Source organism: Sceloporus occidentalis, unplaced genomic scaffold, assembly GCF_023333645.1.
Source record: "Sceloporus occidentalis isolate IW3139 unplaced genomic scaffold, rSceOcc1.0.p SCAF_2, whole genome shotgun sequence".
Classification (NCBI taxonomy): domain Eukaryota; kingdom Metazoa; phylum Chordata; class Lepidosauria; order Squamata; family Phrynosomatidae; genus Sceloporus; species Sceloporus occidentalis.
The window spans coordinates 159,325,893-159,344,396 of NW_028316982.1; the positions used below are offsets into that span (position 1 = coordinate 159,325,893).

Below are 18,504 nucleotides of genomic sequence, written 5' to 3' on the forward strand. Positions count from 1 at the left end.
AATATAAAAAGATCAAGACACAGAATTTCTGGAAAAAATGCAAATAAACAAAATAATAATAATAAAATAATCCCATCAATAAGATACAGTAATGCAACAATAGTGATAAAAACATATGCCAAATGAGACTTCTAATCCTCACTCCCATCTTGAGAACTAAGTCTGATATATACAGATATAAGGCCAGATTTGCAGACTTAGACATTGAAGTTAGTAAGAATAAAGTGGATGGGAGGACCACCATGTATTATAACCATCAAGTCGTTAGATAAAAGGCAGGGTAAATTCATGCATTTTTACTCCTTCAACTAAAAATGGAGACAATCCTTTTCTTAAAAAAAAAAAAGAAAATAAGAATTATCTCAACTACATTAGTATAGATTAGTATAGATTAGGTACTGCACTATTTCATGAGTCCAGCAGGCTTCAGGGAAATGGTAACAAAATGCTAAAATTTAGGAAATGGTGGGCTGGTGGTTAAAATACCTTAGAACAATATATTATATGTGAGATAGTTTTGAAAAAAGAACAACAATTGGTTGATGCCTGTTAATCTTTTTAAGATCAGATCGCTTGTCCCATGCTTCCAGCTCAAGGCTGTCACTTTCTAGGGTGATTTGTTTCTCCACTGTCTTGTTCCTAGGGGTCCTTTGAACCAATGTAGTGTGGAAACAGTAGTTTTGGAAATCACCCGTGCCATTTCAACACAATTCCCATAGTGTCTTGGCCCTGAGGAACACTAGGAAGTAGGCATTGATGAGGTAGAGCACTCTAGAAAAAGCTAGCTTATGGCTGGAAGTATGGTGGGTGTCTACCTCCTATGGCATTGATGCCTTGAGTGCAGCTAGTGGCCAGGGTGCCCCTTGTCCTTTGCTGCTGCTCTTCTCCTTACATAGGGAGGTCTTTGATATCTCCTTCACAAGCAGTGGTACTGTCAATTTGCTCAAAATAGTTTGTTTCATTAATGGTTTAAAGCTATAGGATTATGGCCATGCTTTACATTGCTACAGTACACCATGTTTTTTTATCGGAACAAAGTCAGCTGCTTAGATCTCTTTACTTCTGTTGGGTAGTTGTGTCTGATATTTTTTCCTTCAATAAAAAAGTTATAAAGAAAGATGCATGAGGTCCACACGTCAAGTGAGAATTTCCAAGTGAGTCTCTGATACTTGAACAAAAGCAACAATCTAGTGGGATGATAGGAGAGCAAGTTTTATTTGTAGGAAGGTTTTGTAGACTTTCATTTAATGAATTGGGCTCCAGCCCATGAAAGTTTGTTCTAAATTTAATAAAACAAGGTAAAACAGATCTTAAGTGAGTCTGTTGAAGATTATATGGTAGGCTTCATGTGTAAGTTTCCTGGCTTGAGACCACACTTTTAAATTCCTCAGTAAATGTAACTAATCATTTGTAGTATTCATTTATAATTGAACTAAGCATATCTTCTCTGAGTCTTAAAACAGTACAACACTTCCCATTAGGGATTGGGGGCATGCAGTTCTCTAGATGATGGGCTGAAACTCCCATCACCCATAGCTGACATAATCAACTGTGAGGGCTGATGGGAGTTTCAGCCCATCATCTAGAGAACTGCATGCCCCCAATCCCTAATGGGAAGTGTTGTACTGTTTTGAACAACATCTTGAGGTGAACACATTCTCAATCCTGCTTTATATAAATAACATCTTCATTTTACAACTGTAGTACGTTTGCCTTACAATAAAGAAATACTACTGTTGGGTCTGAACAGATTGCTTCCCCCCCCCCCTTGTTTTTCTTCTGGCAGGATATAATTTCAGTTCACTATCATCTGGTCCCATCACCAATAAAAAGTAAGAATGGCAGCAAGGAAAAAGAGAAAGATGCAGACAAAGAGAAAGATGCAAAAGAGGAATTTCTTGAAGCTTTACGAGACCTGAAGATTCAGTGGATGACGAAGTACGTTTCTCTGTTTCTCCTAATTTTAAATCCCATCCTTCAAAGGACTGATATAGTAATACAATTTTTCCACTGCCTCTCACCCAGAATCTGCTCAGTCAGCATATGCATTGACACTATATCTCTTATAGGCTTGATACCAGTGACATGTATAATGAATTGAAAGAGGCTTTCGCTAATCATCTCCCCTTGTATGTTGCACGACTTCATCAGTTGGACTCTGAAAAGGTATGATCCATTTCTTTTAAAAGACCTTAAGAATACTCAGTAGTCAATTTCTGCCTTTTAATCTAGTGCTCTGGGCAATTTAGAATTATGAGTTGGGAAGCCTGATATTTTGTTTAGGATATCGGTACATACCCAGTTTAATGATCTGGGGGGGGGGGGGGGGAATCCAAAAAATTGGAAGATGATTTGATGTCATATTTTCTCCAAAGTGATTTTATTGAATCTTGAAAGTGGTAAAAGCCATAAATCATAACCCTAGTTAGGCATTCTGAATGTAGGCTGGATAAACATATGGTGGAAGAGAAGCATCATAGGCCTGTGTTTACATTTCTTTCTTTTAGTGAGCAATATTCTGAAGAGGACAGTCTCTTCTATGTATGAAAAATCAACATTCTCCCATCATGTATGGAGTCTTTCATGGATGAGGAATGGGCTTTTATTTAGCCTACATTAAGATCAACAGAGCTTTCTGAATTCTCCTAGGAATTGTGGCCCAACATATTTGGAGGTGCCAGATGGGGCAGGGGAAAGCTGATTTATACATCATTCTGTATTAAGAGTGCCTGCTAACTTGTCACCTGACATAGGAAATCATAGGAGTAGCCAGTTGTTAATTAGGGCTCTATAGGATGGCATATAGGCTTATATGGTATCCAGTGCATAGTTTAATAACTGCTTCAGGTGTCATCATTTTCATTTTTTTTTTTCTATTTCAAAGCATGACTTTGGTTACCATATGGCAACAGATCCTGTGTTTTTCACACCTTCCTATTTCTTCCGTTTGCTCTCAACTCAATATACTTACTGCCTCATGTTTTAAGAATCCAACCCAGATTTCCTTTATTAAAAACTGATTTAAAAATTCCTTCAGTGACTCAGTGATCTGTGATTTCTCTGATGTGGGTAGTTTCTCCACTGGGACAGGTTGCAAGGACTGAATGCATGCTTACTACAGTCAGTTTTGTCACCTAGTGGCTATTGTCCTGGTGACAAGCCTGATCATACTTAGTTTGGCTCATCTTTGGACAATAGATCCACATTCTGCCTCCAAGCCTGTATTTAGGCTGGTGTAACCTGTCAGAACTTACAAACCCTGGACATGGCCTTCATTCACCTTCAGTGACTTCCAGACCATAAATCAGATGCTGTCCTTCACATGTCAAGATAGGTAATATTCACTGCTGCTCAAATTCTTTTGGAAGCTAAGATAGATACTTCCACAAGTGTGCCTCCTTTTATAATAAATTAAATAATAATTTGCTTCTCTTTTGTGACAGCCCAAAATCACTTTAACTACTGAAAAGCCAGACATGATGTTCATTCCTCAATAATGTGGGGCAGGATTTCTGACCTTGGGTTATATGTCTGTTACCCAAACACTGTCAAAGACAACTGAATACATATATTAGCCTACTGAATTGAAATAACAGCTTTGTTTGTTTGTTTCATCCAGGAACGAATGAAAAGACTGAATGAAGTTATTGAGGCTGCCAATACAGTTATCTCACATATAGATCAAACAGCCCTTGCAATTTATCTTGCTATGAAGACTGATCCCAGGCCAGATGCTGCTACTATAAAAAAGTACCTAACCAGTAAATACTTTTTTTCTTGCATCTTATTTCTGCAACTTTCCTAAGGTGGTTCCTTCTTGAAGGTTAATAATTCAAGTTATAGTCATGATATGATAGTATTCAACTCGGTGTTGTTTCATGGCCACTGTATATAAATGCATTCACATTCACAAACATTTTCAATTCATGCATTGATTCAAAGCTTCTGTCCTATATTGGAGGCTGAAATGGATAACACTGGGATTTTTCATTAAAAATTGGTGAAAAGTTAAAAATGTGAGCTTAGCATAATTCTCTCAGCACTCAAGCTTTCTTTCATAAAAACATTCATATCATTTTGGACTAATGCATTGTAATGATTTTCAGATGTTAGGGCTTTTGCAAATGTGCTCACATTTGCAGTGAGTTGAGATAAATAATTGAAAAAAATGTACATGCACATTCATTATGGGTTGGATTCAGTGGCACCAGTTCCCTACTTTCCTTGCCTCCTGTTTGCAAAAAATATTAGGGGACATTCCTGCTTTGTGTCCCCTCAAAATTTAACTCCAGAGGACTTTGAAACCCTCAAATAAATGTGTGGGCAGTACAGAGGGCTTCCAGGAGGTGGTAGAGGTGGGCAGTGGTAAAACCCCATTGCAGTGGGACTTTCAGCTGATAGAACTGATTTTCAAACTTTGGTTTTCGGGGTATTATTACTTCAGCTCCCAGAGGTATCAGCCAGCTTGGCCAACAGTCAGGAAGCTTGGGAGCTGAAGTCCAAAACATCTGGAGGATCAAAGTTTGGCAACAACTGTGTTAGAAGAGGGTAGTTTTGCTCTCTGACCTCAAAGCCTACTCTAGATGTTTACTTCCTGAAGAAATTTTCAGATGGTATGGATGGATGGTGGCAGGGCTGGGGGAGCAGGTTACATTGCATTGAAGTACTTGTTCTAGCACAATATTTGGCTATAACCTGATAATTTTCAGCTCACTGTTGAGAACTTCTTAGAAAAGCTGCAGTTTGTCACTGTAAATGCAGTGATCTTGTTGTTTATTTCCCACTTAGCGAGATGGAAAAGCAGAAATCTACACTGGTAGATGCTCTCTGTCGGAAAGGAAGTGCATTGGCAGACCAGCTTCTGCAGGTGCAGAGCCAAGAAGGGGCTGTATCAAGTGATGCTGAATGTAAGGATGACAGCCAGGAGAGTAGTCTTAATGCTCTTATGGAGACTTTCTGGGAAACGACGAAGTGGACTGACCTGTCTGACCTCAAGGTATTTGGGGTTGGGAGGAATGTTAAAGTTTATTGAAATTGAAGAGAGGAGCTTCAACCTGATTTTTACCTGGTTTCAAGGGGGAGGGGGGGTGATGATGATGTTTTTGTTGTTTGTCCTACTATTTCTATCTTGCCTTTTTCCCAGTTCACAACTCAAAGCAGCTTACAGCAAATTAAAAAACATATTGTTAAAAATTCACAAAATAGAAAAGGTAAAAACAGATGATGTGATGAAAAAGTTAAAACAAGATGAAAACATACGTAATTAAACATGCATATGCATGTACACCAGCATAATAATCAGGAAGATCCAGTGCCATATTTAAGTGAGACGGTCATCACCAAATGCCTGTTGAAACAGAAAAGTTTCTTTCTATAATAAGAAAGGGAGGGTGCCAATCTAACTTCTCTGGAAAGGGAGTTCCAGAGCCTAGTGTCCACCACTGAAAAGGCACCACGTGTTGTAGCCAGTTATTAACAAATTGGCTGACTTTCTATAGTCAGTTCATTAATTTATTGGCAGCACCTAAACTTAACTTGCTAAAAAATCTTTCATTCTCACCTTTTTTACCGATTTGGAATATGATATGTTCTTTATTCGTTTCTGTGTCCGGAAGTGATAATGATGCAATTGTGCTTAAGCACCAATCTGCAAATAAAAATGTAGATTATGAATCCTGGCATAGCATTCAGCGATTTGAAACATATTGAGTGGTTTGGTCACCCCCTGAGCAATCTACTTTACCTTGTTCTATTATCTGAAGTACTAGTTTTTGCCAATTTTTCATATTTCTGATGTAGATAATACAAAAACGTACAATCCAGTATGCAGTATTAATAATGTATTTATAATCTGAAATACCTAAAGAACACAGGAGTTAACCTTACAGTTTTAAACATTCATGAGGAATCTGAACAATAGGCAGCCTTTTTGTCTGTCATCAGCATATTGCTTCTCCATTTTTTGCAAAGCACAGTTTGCATGCCCTACTGTGATTCGGCCTATCACCAAACGGCACAAAAATTGCTTCCCTTCTCTTGTCTTGTCTTGTATTGTTTTTCAGAGCAGGGACCTGTCCTTTTAGTCTCTGTACAGTACATCTCATTGTGATGACTGCTATGTGCCTTCAAGTCATTTCTGACTGATGGTGACCCTAAGATGATCTGTCATGGGGTTTTCTCAGCAGGTTTCTTCAGAGGGGGTTGCTGTTGCCATCTTGCAAGGCTGAGAGTGTGACTTCCCAAGGTCACTCAGTGGGTTTACATAGCCAAGCTGGGATTCGAACCCAGGTCTCTAGGATCATAGTCCAATGCTCCAACCAATTGATTATGATGATGATAATAATAAGTCTATGAAAGTAATTTTGTAAAATATTTAGAATCATACTGCTGAGAGGAGTCCAGTACTAACACTTTCTTCAGTGGTATTATTGAATGATCAGCTTAGTGTTATAGCAACAACTCTCAACAACACAGCATCCCCACTGTGAAAGAAGTTCTGTGCTTGTAGTTCTTGTACTGCTTCTGCCAAGTCTTAAAAAAAAATTAGGCAGGTAAGCGCTGCAGCCTTAAGAAGAACATTCATAAACTGAATCCTTTCTTTTCCACCTTGTGCAGGTTTTACCATTTGCCTATAAGCATGCACTGGTAAATAAAATGTATGGCAGAGGTCTCAAATTTGCAACAAAACTTGCAGAAGAGAAACCCACCAAAGAAAACTTGAAGAATTGTATACAGGTAGGTAGTCATTGTTACACATTCCAGGAACAATGCTGTGTGCAGATTTCAGTAACATGTTAGGAACTTCAAAACTACATTTCACATATTTGTATAGGACCACCAAAGCTACAGTGAATCAGATGTATATGTTTATTTCTTGCTTATACTGTTGATTAGAATTCCACTTTTTAGTGGATCTTGACTTAATAGCACAAGTTGTTAAAATGAAAGAATCTAATTTTTGCCAATAACTGTTATTGTTTTGGTTTTTTTTTTAGTTAATGAAGTTACTTGGATGGACTCACTGTGCATCTTTCACTGAAAATTGGCTTCCTGTCATGTATCCACCTGATTATTGTGTGTTTTGAAATACCTGCTGTCGTATAAATTTGAGATGTTGTTACACTGACTGGATATAAAAACGTGATCTTACTGGAATGCATGTTTTCATCCATTATTGAATGTTTTGATTGTGTGTATTAATCGGAGGAGATGGGGTTACAATACGTGCGTGCTAGATTGGCTCCTGTCATCAGGGTGTCTCAATAGATTGACACGCAGTTCCCCAGGGTAGTCCCTGGTGATCCAAGAAATGAAATGAAAATCTACGAACAAAACGGTTTTATAACATCACATTGCTGGCAATGGGTGTTTTGGAATGGCCAGCACCAAGCATTAGGAAATGGAAGTGGGAAAACGTCTTGCATGTGTATGTGGTTCCTAACTGTTCGTAATTTTAACCACAAGCCTGTATAAGCTGTTCTTTTTACAATAAGCAGGATTTTAATGTGTTTAACCATAAATTTTCAATTGTATATGAAGGCCTTAAGAATGAAGCTACATCAAAAGTAGCTAAAACCTTATTTATTAGACTTAACATTAATGGAACTTAATTACCAGTACCACTTGCAAGAGTTTACATTTTGAATTTTTTAAAAAAATAATAAAACTTTCACACTCTCACTGCAAATGTATTCTGAATTGCTGGTGCAAAGGTGCTCTTCAATATCTTCAACTTGGAGATACTCTCAATTATCCATGCGATACAGAGTATCAGAGTAAACTGATACATGTATAAAGTGTTAGACAGTAAACACTTAATCAGGTATTGTAAAACTTATACATACATGTTAATAATGTTTGAAAAAATGTAAAACTGCGGAATAAATGTGCAAATTTCAGTATCAAAAATCTGAGCACTCAGTGGTTTAATTTTGTTAAAATAATAAAGCAAGTAACAAAGCTGAGACCTGTCCTACTTTCTCAAGAGTTGATAAAGGAGGCATTAACTTTTACTGTTAAATTTTGAGAAAATTGAGAGGAAACCATTAGTTGCATATGTGACTTCATGGAGGCCAAATAAAAATGTTATGTTTGTAGCAGTGTAGAAATTACGTTGGTGAAAGAATTTAGTTCATATGCCATTTGTGGAGTAGTCGGCGGTTCAATAATAGCTTGAGGGCTTTTTTTAAAAAGTAGTTAGAACATATTATATAGATGGTCACAGATCTGCCATACTGTGCTTTGTATGCACATTCATGCACTTGAGTAAAAATTTCCTTATGCCTAATCAGCTCTGTTTGCAGGCTGATTGTTTTATTCTGGGGAAAAAAATACAGGTCTAAAATGACCACTCAATCAAAACTTTTAGGATGCTACTCATTCAGGATTCTGACACTCTTCCAGATCTTAATTTTCTCGAATTGTACCTTTGAACAATTTGACGTTTGACTCTGGAAATTCTGCCAGTTGTGTGACATTAAATATATTGCTGACTTTGTCCAAAAAGTCATAATCTGTGCTGAATCTGAATTTGTTTGCCCATAACAAGACTGTCCCAGGCTGACACAAGTAGAATATTGTCTCTAGAAGAGTATCCAAAGCTGTGTGGTGATACACAACATCTGTGGCCACAATGAAATCATAACGATGAGTTGCTTTAGGGAAGTCTTCATTGAGATTCTCTCCCCAAACCAGCTTTCTTACTTCAGGCTTGTGAACATTCATATTCTGTGTGTTCTTTGAAATATTGTACTCCAGGTTTTGAAGTACCTCAGGCAAGTCAGTAGCAGTAACAAAAGCACCTGAAAGAGAACAAAAGAGCTTTTACTGTGTAGTCTGCCTTGATAAGAACATGGTGCTCTGTTTGGTTATCATTTCCATATTGCTGTCTTTACTCTAATTAGTAGATGCTTAGGGTCTCTGCCCATTGCAGGTGGAAGCAGCCTCTTGTAAGAGTTATTCTTTAAATTAAACTATTGTAGGATAAAATTATGCTAAGTGTTCTTTGAATTAATTTAGAATAGTAATTCACTTTTTTAAAAAACAACAACCATGTTCTTTTAAGGCAAAATACTGCAAGCCTGGGCAGCTGGCATTTTTGTCTCTCTGTAAACCTATATTGGCTTCAGTGTTGGATTAGAACTCTGAGACCAGGATTTGAATCCCTGCTCAGCCATTTATACCCAAATGAGTTGCTGACTTTGGGCAATGTATACAAATTATACTTTGGGCAAATTATATATGTGGTGCCTCAAGTGGTTAAGATGCTGACTATGTTGATTACAAGATCAACAGGTTGGCAGTTCGAGGCCCAGGTGCCACATGATGGGGTGAGCTCCCATCATTAGTCCCAGCTTCTTCCAACCGAGCAGTTCAAAGCATGTAAATGCAAGTAGATAAATAGGTACCACTCCAGTGAGAAGTTAAACAGCATTCTGTGCTGTCATGCTGGCCACATGACCCACAAAGTAATCTTTGACAACGCTGGCTCTTCGGTTTAGTAACGGAGATGAGTACAGCCAATATGGTCGGACATGACTTGACAACCTTGTCAATGGGGAATACTTTTATCTTTATACTTTCTCAGCCTAAGAGGAAGGCAGTGATAATCTCTGAATAAATTGCCAAGAAAACCCAGTGATAGGGTTAACTTGAACGCACAGAAGAAACAAAATATTCTTTTAAGTGGTTTTATTTAAGAAGAGTAAAATAGGTTCTTGTTTGAACAGCAACTTGAAGTTGACAACGCTGCATGCATCTGGGAATTCAAGGTCTCCTTTGGACTGCCCCATACTCACTGAGTATAGTCACAGACAAATGAGATATCAAATTAAATCTCAGAACAAATAAGTTTTCAGGGGAAAAAATGTGTTTGTCCACCTAAGTCTGAATCAAACATTGTTGTCAAAATAGGGAATGGAGAGAGAAGCTAAACCAAATGTAGACTAATGTTTTGACTCCCCCTGATTATAAATCGGCAATCCTTAGCCATTGACTCAGCTGTTCAGAAGATATGTGATTCCCGCTAAGAAATTGAAAGGTTAGATGATGGCTAAACAATTATAGTAGCTGGCCAGAGCTGGAAGCAGACAGCACTGCCAAATGTTAAGAGTGAATGAATGTATATGGGATTGTATTGTATTGTATTGCCTTGAGTTCTGAGCATAGCTGAGAGTGTACACACATACACACAAATTACCAACCTAGTATACTCGCTACAATGGACACCAGACCTGTTCCAGCTCCAATTTCAAGTACCTTCTTATCTTTGAGGTTGATTTCTTGTTGATTTGATTCCAGGTACTGACACAAAGCAAGAGCCTAAAATAATCAATCAATAATGTTAAGATTTTAATTTATAATTAAACTTCCATATTGAGTTCTGATGAGACACATGGAAACTCATGCCCATTCTTTCTAATGTGCACACCTATTCGTACATTTTACGTTTGCATTTCCTATTGTTCCTATTTTTTTGGTTTTGTGCACTTTGGGCTGTTTACAGTTTAAAATAGGTGCATAAAGTTGTGCACACTTTTCCCCCTGAAACTGCCTCATATGGGTGGATGGTCAAGGTGAGGGGTGCAACAAGTTTCAACACATGAAAGTGTTACTTTCATCAAGCCTTTTGAATGCAACAGAAATCTCCATCCCAAGCTGTAGAATGTAAGAAAAGTCTAATTCATACCCATTTGGACCAATTTCTTCCTAGCAATCCTTTAAAAAACACACACACCAGTTATCCAGGACTAACAGCTTATTCGTTTAAGCATGACTAGCCATTGCAACCCAAGAAATGTTCAAAAATCAAGATATTTAAAATGCATTTGTTTTCAGAAGAGGCGATTGGAAGTGCTTCACGAGAAAAAAAATACTTTGCCAAAATAGGACACACCAGAAAGCACTTTATTAATCTTGTTTTTCTGGTGCTGTTTGGCCCTAAAGATCTTGATTCCCGGGACTTACTTTTTTGTTTTATTTTGTTCTGTTCCTGGCCAAAAAAGGGAATGAATTGCCTCTCCTTGTAGAACTCTTTACATCTTTTGAATTGGGGGTGAGCAACTGCAGACACGGCAGAGGCAGTTATTCCTTCCACAGCAGCACATTTCAGCACACATGAAGTGATGTGATGTCATTTCTGGCCACCATTTTGGCTAATTTCCAGGCAATTCTCCCCCCCCCCCCCAATTTTGGGGAGGTTTGTGAGGATAGGGGAGCAAACTGTTGTCTTTTTATGCAGTTTGGGGAGATTTTGGGGTGGTTTGTGATCTAAACAGCTGTATGTAGAAGCAGCCCTGTTTGTGGAGAAAGGATCTGGCACTCTGAGCTTAATACATTTTCTCTTCACACAGTCTTAGGAAAATGGCTGTTGTTGGATGAATTAAATTAACATTTCTTAGAAGAATGGGAAATCCTCAGACATATGGGTAGGGCATTAAATAGGTGAAAGAGAAATATTGTATTGCTGCTTCACTTACAATATGATGAGTATGTCATCTAACAGTAGGTAACACAATGCTACTCATATTAAGGATGTGCTGCTCCATGCCTAGCCTCAAAAGGGATAAGTAACTTGTTAGCACAAGGAGGCCTGAACAAACTTTTCTGTATTAATGCAATGTAGAAGAAGCTTTTGGAGAAATTGGGATATCCTGGGGCAGGTGCACTCTAGGCACTATTCAAATTTCAGCTTGTATGACATGAGTTGCTGAGTTCACTCTGGAAAATACATATAGAAAGGAAGCTGCCTTTTCAGTTTGCATGATCATCCTTGGATGTAGTTGAGGAGGGGCAGAATATGTGATGGTCAGTGCACAGAGTGTAGAGGGAAAGAGAAGAAGGGGAAGGGGATCCTTGGCTCTGGCTAGTTGCAATAGAAATGCCCCCAAATTATTTTAATGCTTTGAGTGAGAGCTCAACATGGCAATGACCATGAGGGGAAAGATATATGAAGATAAATTAATTGACAGAGCCAGTCTCTTTCCCAAGAAGAAACTGATCCTGATAGGATGGTTCATGTTTCTCTGTTATCAAAAGGTACAGCCTATGCAGGCACATAACTTTTAAGAATTAAAGCTTATATTTCAATGACCAATGCAGCATATAATGCAAGATTCAAGCCCTCCAGATGATGTTGGACTGTAGATCCTATCAACCCTAACTAACCTTGCCAAGGTGAGAAATATTGGCAGCAGCATTCCAAAAACATCTGGATGTCAGGTATCCCCATCCCTGTCATGGTGTAGCTATTGGCAAGAACCTGTTTAGCAACTATGTATGGTCCATAAAACATGATAAAGGCAGCCACCGCTGCAGCAACTGTATACTTTTGTGGGATGTATGTGGGTGCAAAGAGTTGAGAGGATTAGATGAGAACAGACTGCACAAAGTAACTCCTGGTTAGTTACTTACACCAGGCCATACTACGGCTCCGAGGCTTTCGATGGATTCATGAATGATGATCTGGTGGCCAGCGTAACAATAATGTTCTTTGTCAAAGTAATAAGAGGCCCTTGGAACCCATTTCTGCAATATTTGGAACACACGTGGCCCTGTAGGAGAGATGGTAAACAAGTCATCTAGTGAATGGAAGAATACTTTAACTGTCAATGTTTTATTAAAATGTGCCAAAAACAACTACATCAGAAATGCTTACTCAGAAGAGGGTCCCCTTCAATTCACTGAGGATTAACCCCAGGTAAGTGGATATCAGATTGTAGCAAAACGGTTATTTTTAAATAAATAGTATTAGGGAATTAACTTTGATTTAGCAATTCTATCCACAGTTGTCAGCATGCATTAGCTGAGATTATGAATCCCATAAGGTTTTCACAAACAACTATTTAAAATATATAATTACCATGGTGAAAGGGGCTAAACGTTCCCACTTTACATCTTAATTCATGCAATTACAAATCAGCTTTTTAAATGTTTTTTTTGGGGGGGTCAAGACAGGCTACTTTAAAACAAATATTTTAGAATGAAGTTTGTAGGTATGTCTGCAAAGGAATCTTGTAGCCCCTTTGAGACTAACTGTGTGAAAGAAGTTGTAGCACAAGCTTTTGGAGATTTAAATCCAAAACACACAGGAGAAATAACCCAGTTTGAAATTGCATTAATTGCCCTGGCTCAGTGCTAGAGAATCCTGGGAACTGTAGTTTATTGTGGCACCAGAGCTGTCTGACAGAGAAGGCTAAATCTCTCATAAAACTACAGTTCCCAGAATTCCCTAGCATTGAGCCAAGGCAGGTAAAGTGGTCTCAAACTTGATTACTTTTGCAGTGTGTTTTAGAACTTTGTCTACCTCCTTGTGCATCTGAGGAAGTAGACCAAGTCTACAAAAGCATCTGCTACAACTTCTTTTGCACAGTTAGTCTCAAAGGTATTATAAAATCCCGTTGCACACTGACAATACAGACTAACACAGCTGTATCTCTGAATTATACCCCTTTGCAGACATATGTATACATGTTTCAAAGGGCTACCTGATTCAGATGCTAGAGAATAGTTGCTGTCCTCAAATTCAGGTTTATCTTCAAGCAGTTTTTCCTTTTCCATTATTCTTTGTGCTCGCTCTACGATCAACTGGTGCTGTGTAGAAATCATACCAGGAATACTGCAGAAGGAACAATGAAACTATAAGGTGGTTCCTTGTGTATTTGAACAGCTGTCTATCATTCTTTTATCTGTTGTATCTCTTTGTTTACCCTTTGTGGAAAATACCAGGCAAGATCCAATGTCAGAATCCAAGAGAAGTAGGAAAGGCAATTTCTGATCATCACAACTACTGTCTCCTGTCCACTGCAAATATATTCCAGATAAAGAGGAAGAAAGTTCCACTGGATTTAGACCATAGATGTTGAATGCCAGTTACAAGATGTCGATTGCCTCCAGGAGAAAAACAATCTTGCGCTAAGACCTTTGCAGTGAAATCCTTTCGAGATGGTAAGTTCTGTTCATTTATTACACCTATATTTTTCTGTTTTTCTCAAATGTCCTTTGTAAGCTCACAATGTTTTCTGTGAGCCACCTTGATTCCCAGTCTTGGGGAATGATATGATTGATTGATAAAGATGAGTGATGTGTTTAAATTCATATGAGGTGGTCTGACCAATGCTGAAACCAACACTGAGCTCTCTGACCATTATACTATGCTGCCAAATATGTGTTTTTGGAAAGTGTACCCTCTCTTTGATTATTATAATTGCACTCGATGTGCTTCTAGTGAGTAGATGGTTGCAGAAATAGCATTGTTCTGTGACCTGCTTTTGGACAGAGTATCACTTTTCCATGCAGCTTCCCTGGGTGAGTCTTGTCTTGTCAACTGTACTAACAGTTTGACTGTAGATTTGTCTGCTTTATATGTATGTTTAAGTTTCTCTTTCATGTAATATAGACAGAAATTTAGGGTAGTTTCCAATATTATTTTCAAGACCAGTGATGGGGAAAATGTAGTTCGACACTATCAAGGCAGGAGTTTTTTGAAGTAAAAAATCAAGGTGCAGAGCACACTCCACACCGTGGTGGGAATGTGTATGGCCCTCCAATGTCCCATCAAAAGCAAAGCTGTTCCCAATCCCTAGCAGTTATTCCCTCCTGCCATTTTATAAGATTTTTCTTTGCATGCCTGTGTTTCACAGGAATATAATGGGAAACACAACACCTTCCTGTTTTTGTATTTCCAAACCACATGAATGAGAATGTTTGTCAACAATTTAAGAGCAGGGTGCACACCAAGGGTTGGAATCATGCCACACTTCAGATATTGCTGAACTCTTAACTCCTAGCAGCAGCGATGATTGCTGGGAGTTGCAACCCCACATTGCCACCTCAGCTACAAATATTAAAAATAAATTAAAGAGACCATTGAGAGCCATTATTACTTCTGCGGAGGGTGGTAAAGAAGTTAATAGTAGCCATATGGACACAATTTAGATCAGACACAATGTGGGAAGAGAGTTGATTCCCATCCATCCACCTACCTACCCATCTCTTCTCTCTGAAAAATACAGAACCTATGGGCAGGATAAGTAAGAACCTGTAGTCTGTAGGATTTGTATTCTAGAGAAATCTTCAGTTAACAGCAGTGAGGAATTCTTCCCACCACTACCTTATTTTGCTCTAGACCATAGCAGTATAAGAAAGGGTTAAATTTCTGTTACACCACTTGCTCTGAGTCCCATAATCATCATATATGTCACATTTGTACAAGCTCTTCATAGTCCATTTATTCTCATCATCCTAAATAATTCAGTGTCATCAACAAACCTGTCCCCCTCATGACTCACTCCTAATACCAGGTTGTTCATTAAAAAAGGTGTAAAAACACATTTGTTATGTGCCTTTAAGTTTTACTCTCAGTTTATCCATGGGTCAGATCAAAATCCATAATTTTGGCCCCAAAACCTGCCTTCAACTTAAACATGAAGTCGACTTATAGTTGAGTATACGGTAAATCCATCCATCTGGCATGCGGTCATCCTCTCTTTCTACTACCCTCAACCTTTCCCAGCATTATTGTCTCTTCTAATGAGTCATGCCTTGGCCAAAGTATGACAGCCTCAATTTGATCATCTTGGCTTCTAGGGGTATTTACTGTTTGTCTTTTTGCTCAGCACTCTTCTCCAGCACCATATCTCAAATGATTTGATTTCCCTTTTTATCTACTTTTTTCACTGTCCAGTTCTCACAACCATATATAGTGATGGGGAATACCATGTCTTGGATGATTCTAACTTTAGTACTCAATAGTCTATCTTTGCTCTTTAATATCTTCTCTAGTTCTTTCCTCGCTGCAACTAGGGTACAGTGGGACCTCAGTATCCATGGACTTGCTATCCAAGGACAGGGGTTTACCTTTGCCTCCCTCTGAACCTGAGTATGTGACTTATCTAAGGCCATCCAGTGGGTTTCTGTGGCTCAGGGGGGAGTCAAACCCTGGTCTCCCAGTGGCCTAGTCCAGCACTCAAACCACAAGACCACACTGGCTCTCTACCTTTTACTACATTGTCTTAATTCCAATGAGCTCAAAGTGGTCCTCTCTGTTTTCACACCAATCCTATGAGGTAGGCTAAGCTAAAAGAGAACAATTGGCCCATGATAAGCCATAGAGTGCCATTGCGCAGTGAGGACATGATCATGGATTTTCCCAGATTCCAGTCCATAACTCTAACCACACCTAAACTTGGCCAATTTTTTAAAAAGGAAAACAACCATGTTGTGCACCAAGTTTCCTCTACCCATATTTTTTTTGCAGAAACAAAGTTTTACTATTTACATAAGGAAGTCTATATTTAAAGTAACTCTTTACATTTCTAGAATATTTACATGATTCCAGGATACTGAGTGATGAACAAAAATTACAAAGGCCATCAAAGAATGATATCCAGTCACCTTGAATCTCATTCATACAGTGACCACTAGATGTCCTCAAAAGCTTATCTCACAACAAAAACTGGTCTTTTCTCATAAGGCAAAGGACTATTTTTTTGCTACAAAAGACTGTGTAACAAATCTGTTCCTCTGGTATAAACACCCAAGCTGCTTCCATAATGCCTTACATTCCTTACTACTATAATCACTCCCCAGACTGGACAAAGAAAAGTTTTAATGTTTTGTTTTGTTTTATGAAGGATATTTTTCTCCTTTCATTCTGCATTTTGCAAAGAGAAGTTTCTAATTTGTTCAAATTAATTGCATTCTGTTCAAGTGTAACCCACTGAAGAACTTCGCAGCAGAGACCTGAAGGCAAGAAGAGATAAGTTGTTCACTGATTCCAGGAACTGAAAAATATTTAGTCAAAACTGCCATGTATGTCAAGGATAAAAGGACAAGACAAGAAAGCATCCTCTCAGTTGCCCATGAACATTACACAGGAAAGAAAACATGAGGCAGAATGTGGGCACAATGTGCTGGGAAATCCTTCTGGTAAGCCACGCTGAAATGATGAGGAGCTACAGAAGAGGACTTTCAAGGGGGTTGATACAGGCAGAGTGCCCAGGGCACCGTGCCCAAAACTCACCAGTCCTGAAATTCAGTCTCTCTTATTTATTTTTTCTTTTCCGTCATGTGCATGTGAACCCGTGAGTGCACTCAGCTTTTCTTTGCCCTTTGGACATTTTATATTTTCCTAATCCTGGGCCCATTTTGATGAGAATCTTCCCTTTTCCCTCAATCTTTTTAGAGGACTCTCTCAGAAAAATCTCCCTTTGAATTTAAGATGACTGGTGGTGAGAGATTATGCTCCTGGTCTGCTTCCCATCTCGCTTGACCTAACAACCACCTGTTGTGCCCCTTTCCAAGATACATATTAAAAATAAACATGAAGTCTAAAATGCCCCATCACATCCCTTACGTCTTTCTCAGCTCATTCACTTGTCCCTTTGCTAGTGACCATGCCCCAAGAAAGGCTAGCATTATCATTTACCTGGAAAGCGTATCAATCCAGACTGCCAAGGAGCCAGATCCTAAGCCTGTGGGATTTCTGAGCAACCAGCTTGGTGCCTTTTTATAGTGAAGGTGTGCTAGCATAACTTAACTGTGGGATGGGAACAGGGAAAGAGGGGCGGGTTTCAAACCATTTAGGGATTTAAAGTGGAGGGGGGAAACCCTTTCAAACTAGAGAGGGTTCTAGCTGAGATTCCCACGCTGCATGCAAATTAGTGAGAATAACTTAAATTACCTTAATTCTGATATTTTAAATTGAACAAGCAAATAAAGACTGTCTTGCAATTAAAAAAAGCACACCCTTAACTTGTAATGTGCGTACTAGAGGGGAATTTAAATCCATAGCAAAATTAACAGCCAGTAGCAGTGCAGTGAGAGCCAGCATACTGTAGTGGTTTGAGAATCAGACGACGACTCTGGAGACCAGGGTTCAAAGTTCCCTTCAGCCATGAAAACTCACTGGGTGACCTTAGATGAGTCACACACTCTCAGCCCCAGAAAACCCTGTGATAGGTTCATCTTAGGGCAGCCGTAACATGAATGTATACGACAGCAACAGTGCAGCAAATTCGCCTTATTGTAAATAGAGCTTGTATATTCCGTCATACTATTTGCTGCTAATAGACTTACCTGCACAGATGTATAACTTTAAGTGTATGGAGGGAAAAGACGTTTGTTTTTGGTTGTGCTTCAAAAACATTTTTATTTATGAGGCTATGAGTTTAAAAGTTTTTGTCACCAACCATTACTAGCTTCCAAGTTAAGGTTTTATATATTTATGGAGTTTATCACACTAGCAAGATCCCATGGGCAAATGGGATTTAAACACAATTTAAAGCAATGAAAACCCAGACATGCCTGAGGTTTATCACATGACGTCGCAGTTAACGTGAAATAACGCGATGTTAAACTGCAGTTAAAGCTGAGAAAAAGGGCAGCTTTTTTACCTTCACAACAACATCCTGAAAGTAAAAAGCTCCCACTTTTCTCCATTATAACTGCAGGTTAACTTCGCATTATTTCGTTTTAGAAGTGATTCGGTATGATAAACCCCCTGAA

General features: G+C 38.7%; 2 protein-coding genes across 4 annotated transcripts in view; one reads left to right on the forward strand and one right to left on the reverse strand.

Moving 5' to 3' along the window:
• TPP2 (tripeptidyl peptidase 2) overlaps positions 1-7,963 on the forward strand; it is a 57,603-nt gene extending 49,640 nt beyond the window's left edge. Inside the window, exons 25-30 of one of the 3 annotated variants that reach the window (XM_089511241.1) lie at positions 1,787-1,938; positions 2,070-2,166; positions 3,620-3,750; positions 4,789-4,996; positions 6,616-6,735; positions 6,996-7,963. In XM_089511241.1, coding sequence (XP_089367367.1) covers positions 1,787-1,938; positions 2,070-2,166; positions 3,620-3,750; positions 4,789-4,996; positions 6,616-6,735; positions 6,996-7,085 — 798 coding nt within the window. In that variant the 3' untranslated portion in view covers positions 7,086-7,963. Of the gene's footprint in view, positions 1-1,786; positions 1,939-2,069; positions 2,167-3,619; positions 3,762-4,788; positions 4,997-6,615; positions 6,736-6,995 lie in introns of those variants that run through there. The other 2 variants (XM_089511242.1, XM_089511243.1) reach the window with 2 other exon arrangements.
• Positions 7,964-8,342: 379 nt separating this feature from the next.
• On the reverse strand, positions 8,343-17,464 carry LOC149319189 (protein-lysine methyltransferase METTL21C-like). The gene is made up of 5 exons (XM_089511244.1): positions 17,426-17,464; positions 13,485-13,615; positions 12,412-12,551; positions 10,203-10,320; positions 8,343-8,801 (listed from the first exon to the last, which is right to left on the reverse strand). The coding sequence occupies exons 2-5, from the start codon at positions 13,603-13,605 to the stop codon at positions 8,407-8,409; spliced, it is 774 nt and encodes a 257-aa protein (XP_089367370.1). The 5' UTR covers positions 13,606-13,615; positions 17,426-17,464; the 3' UTR covers positions 8,343-8,406.
• Between the last annotated feature and the right edge of the window lie 1,040 nt (positions 17,465-18,504).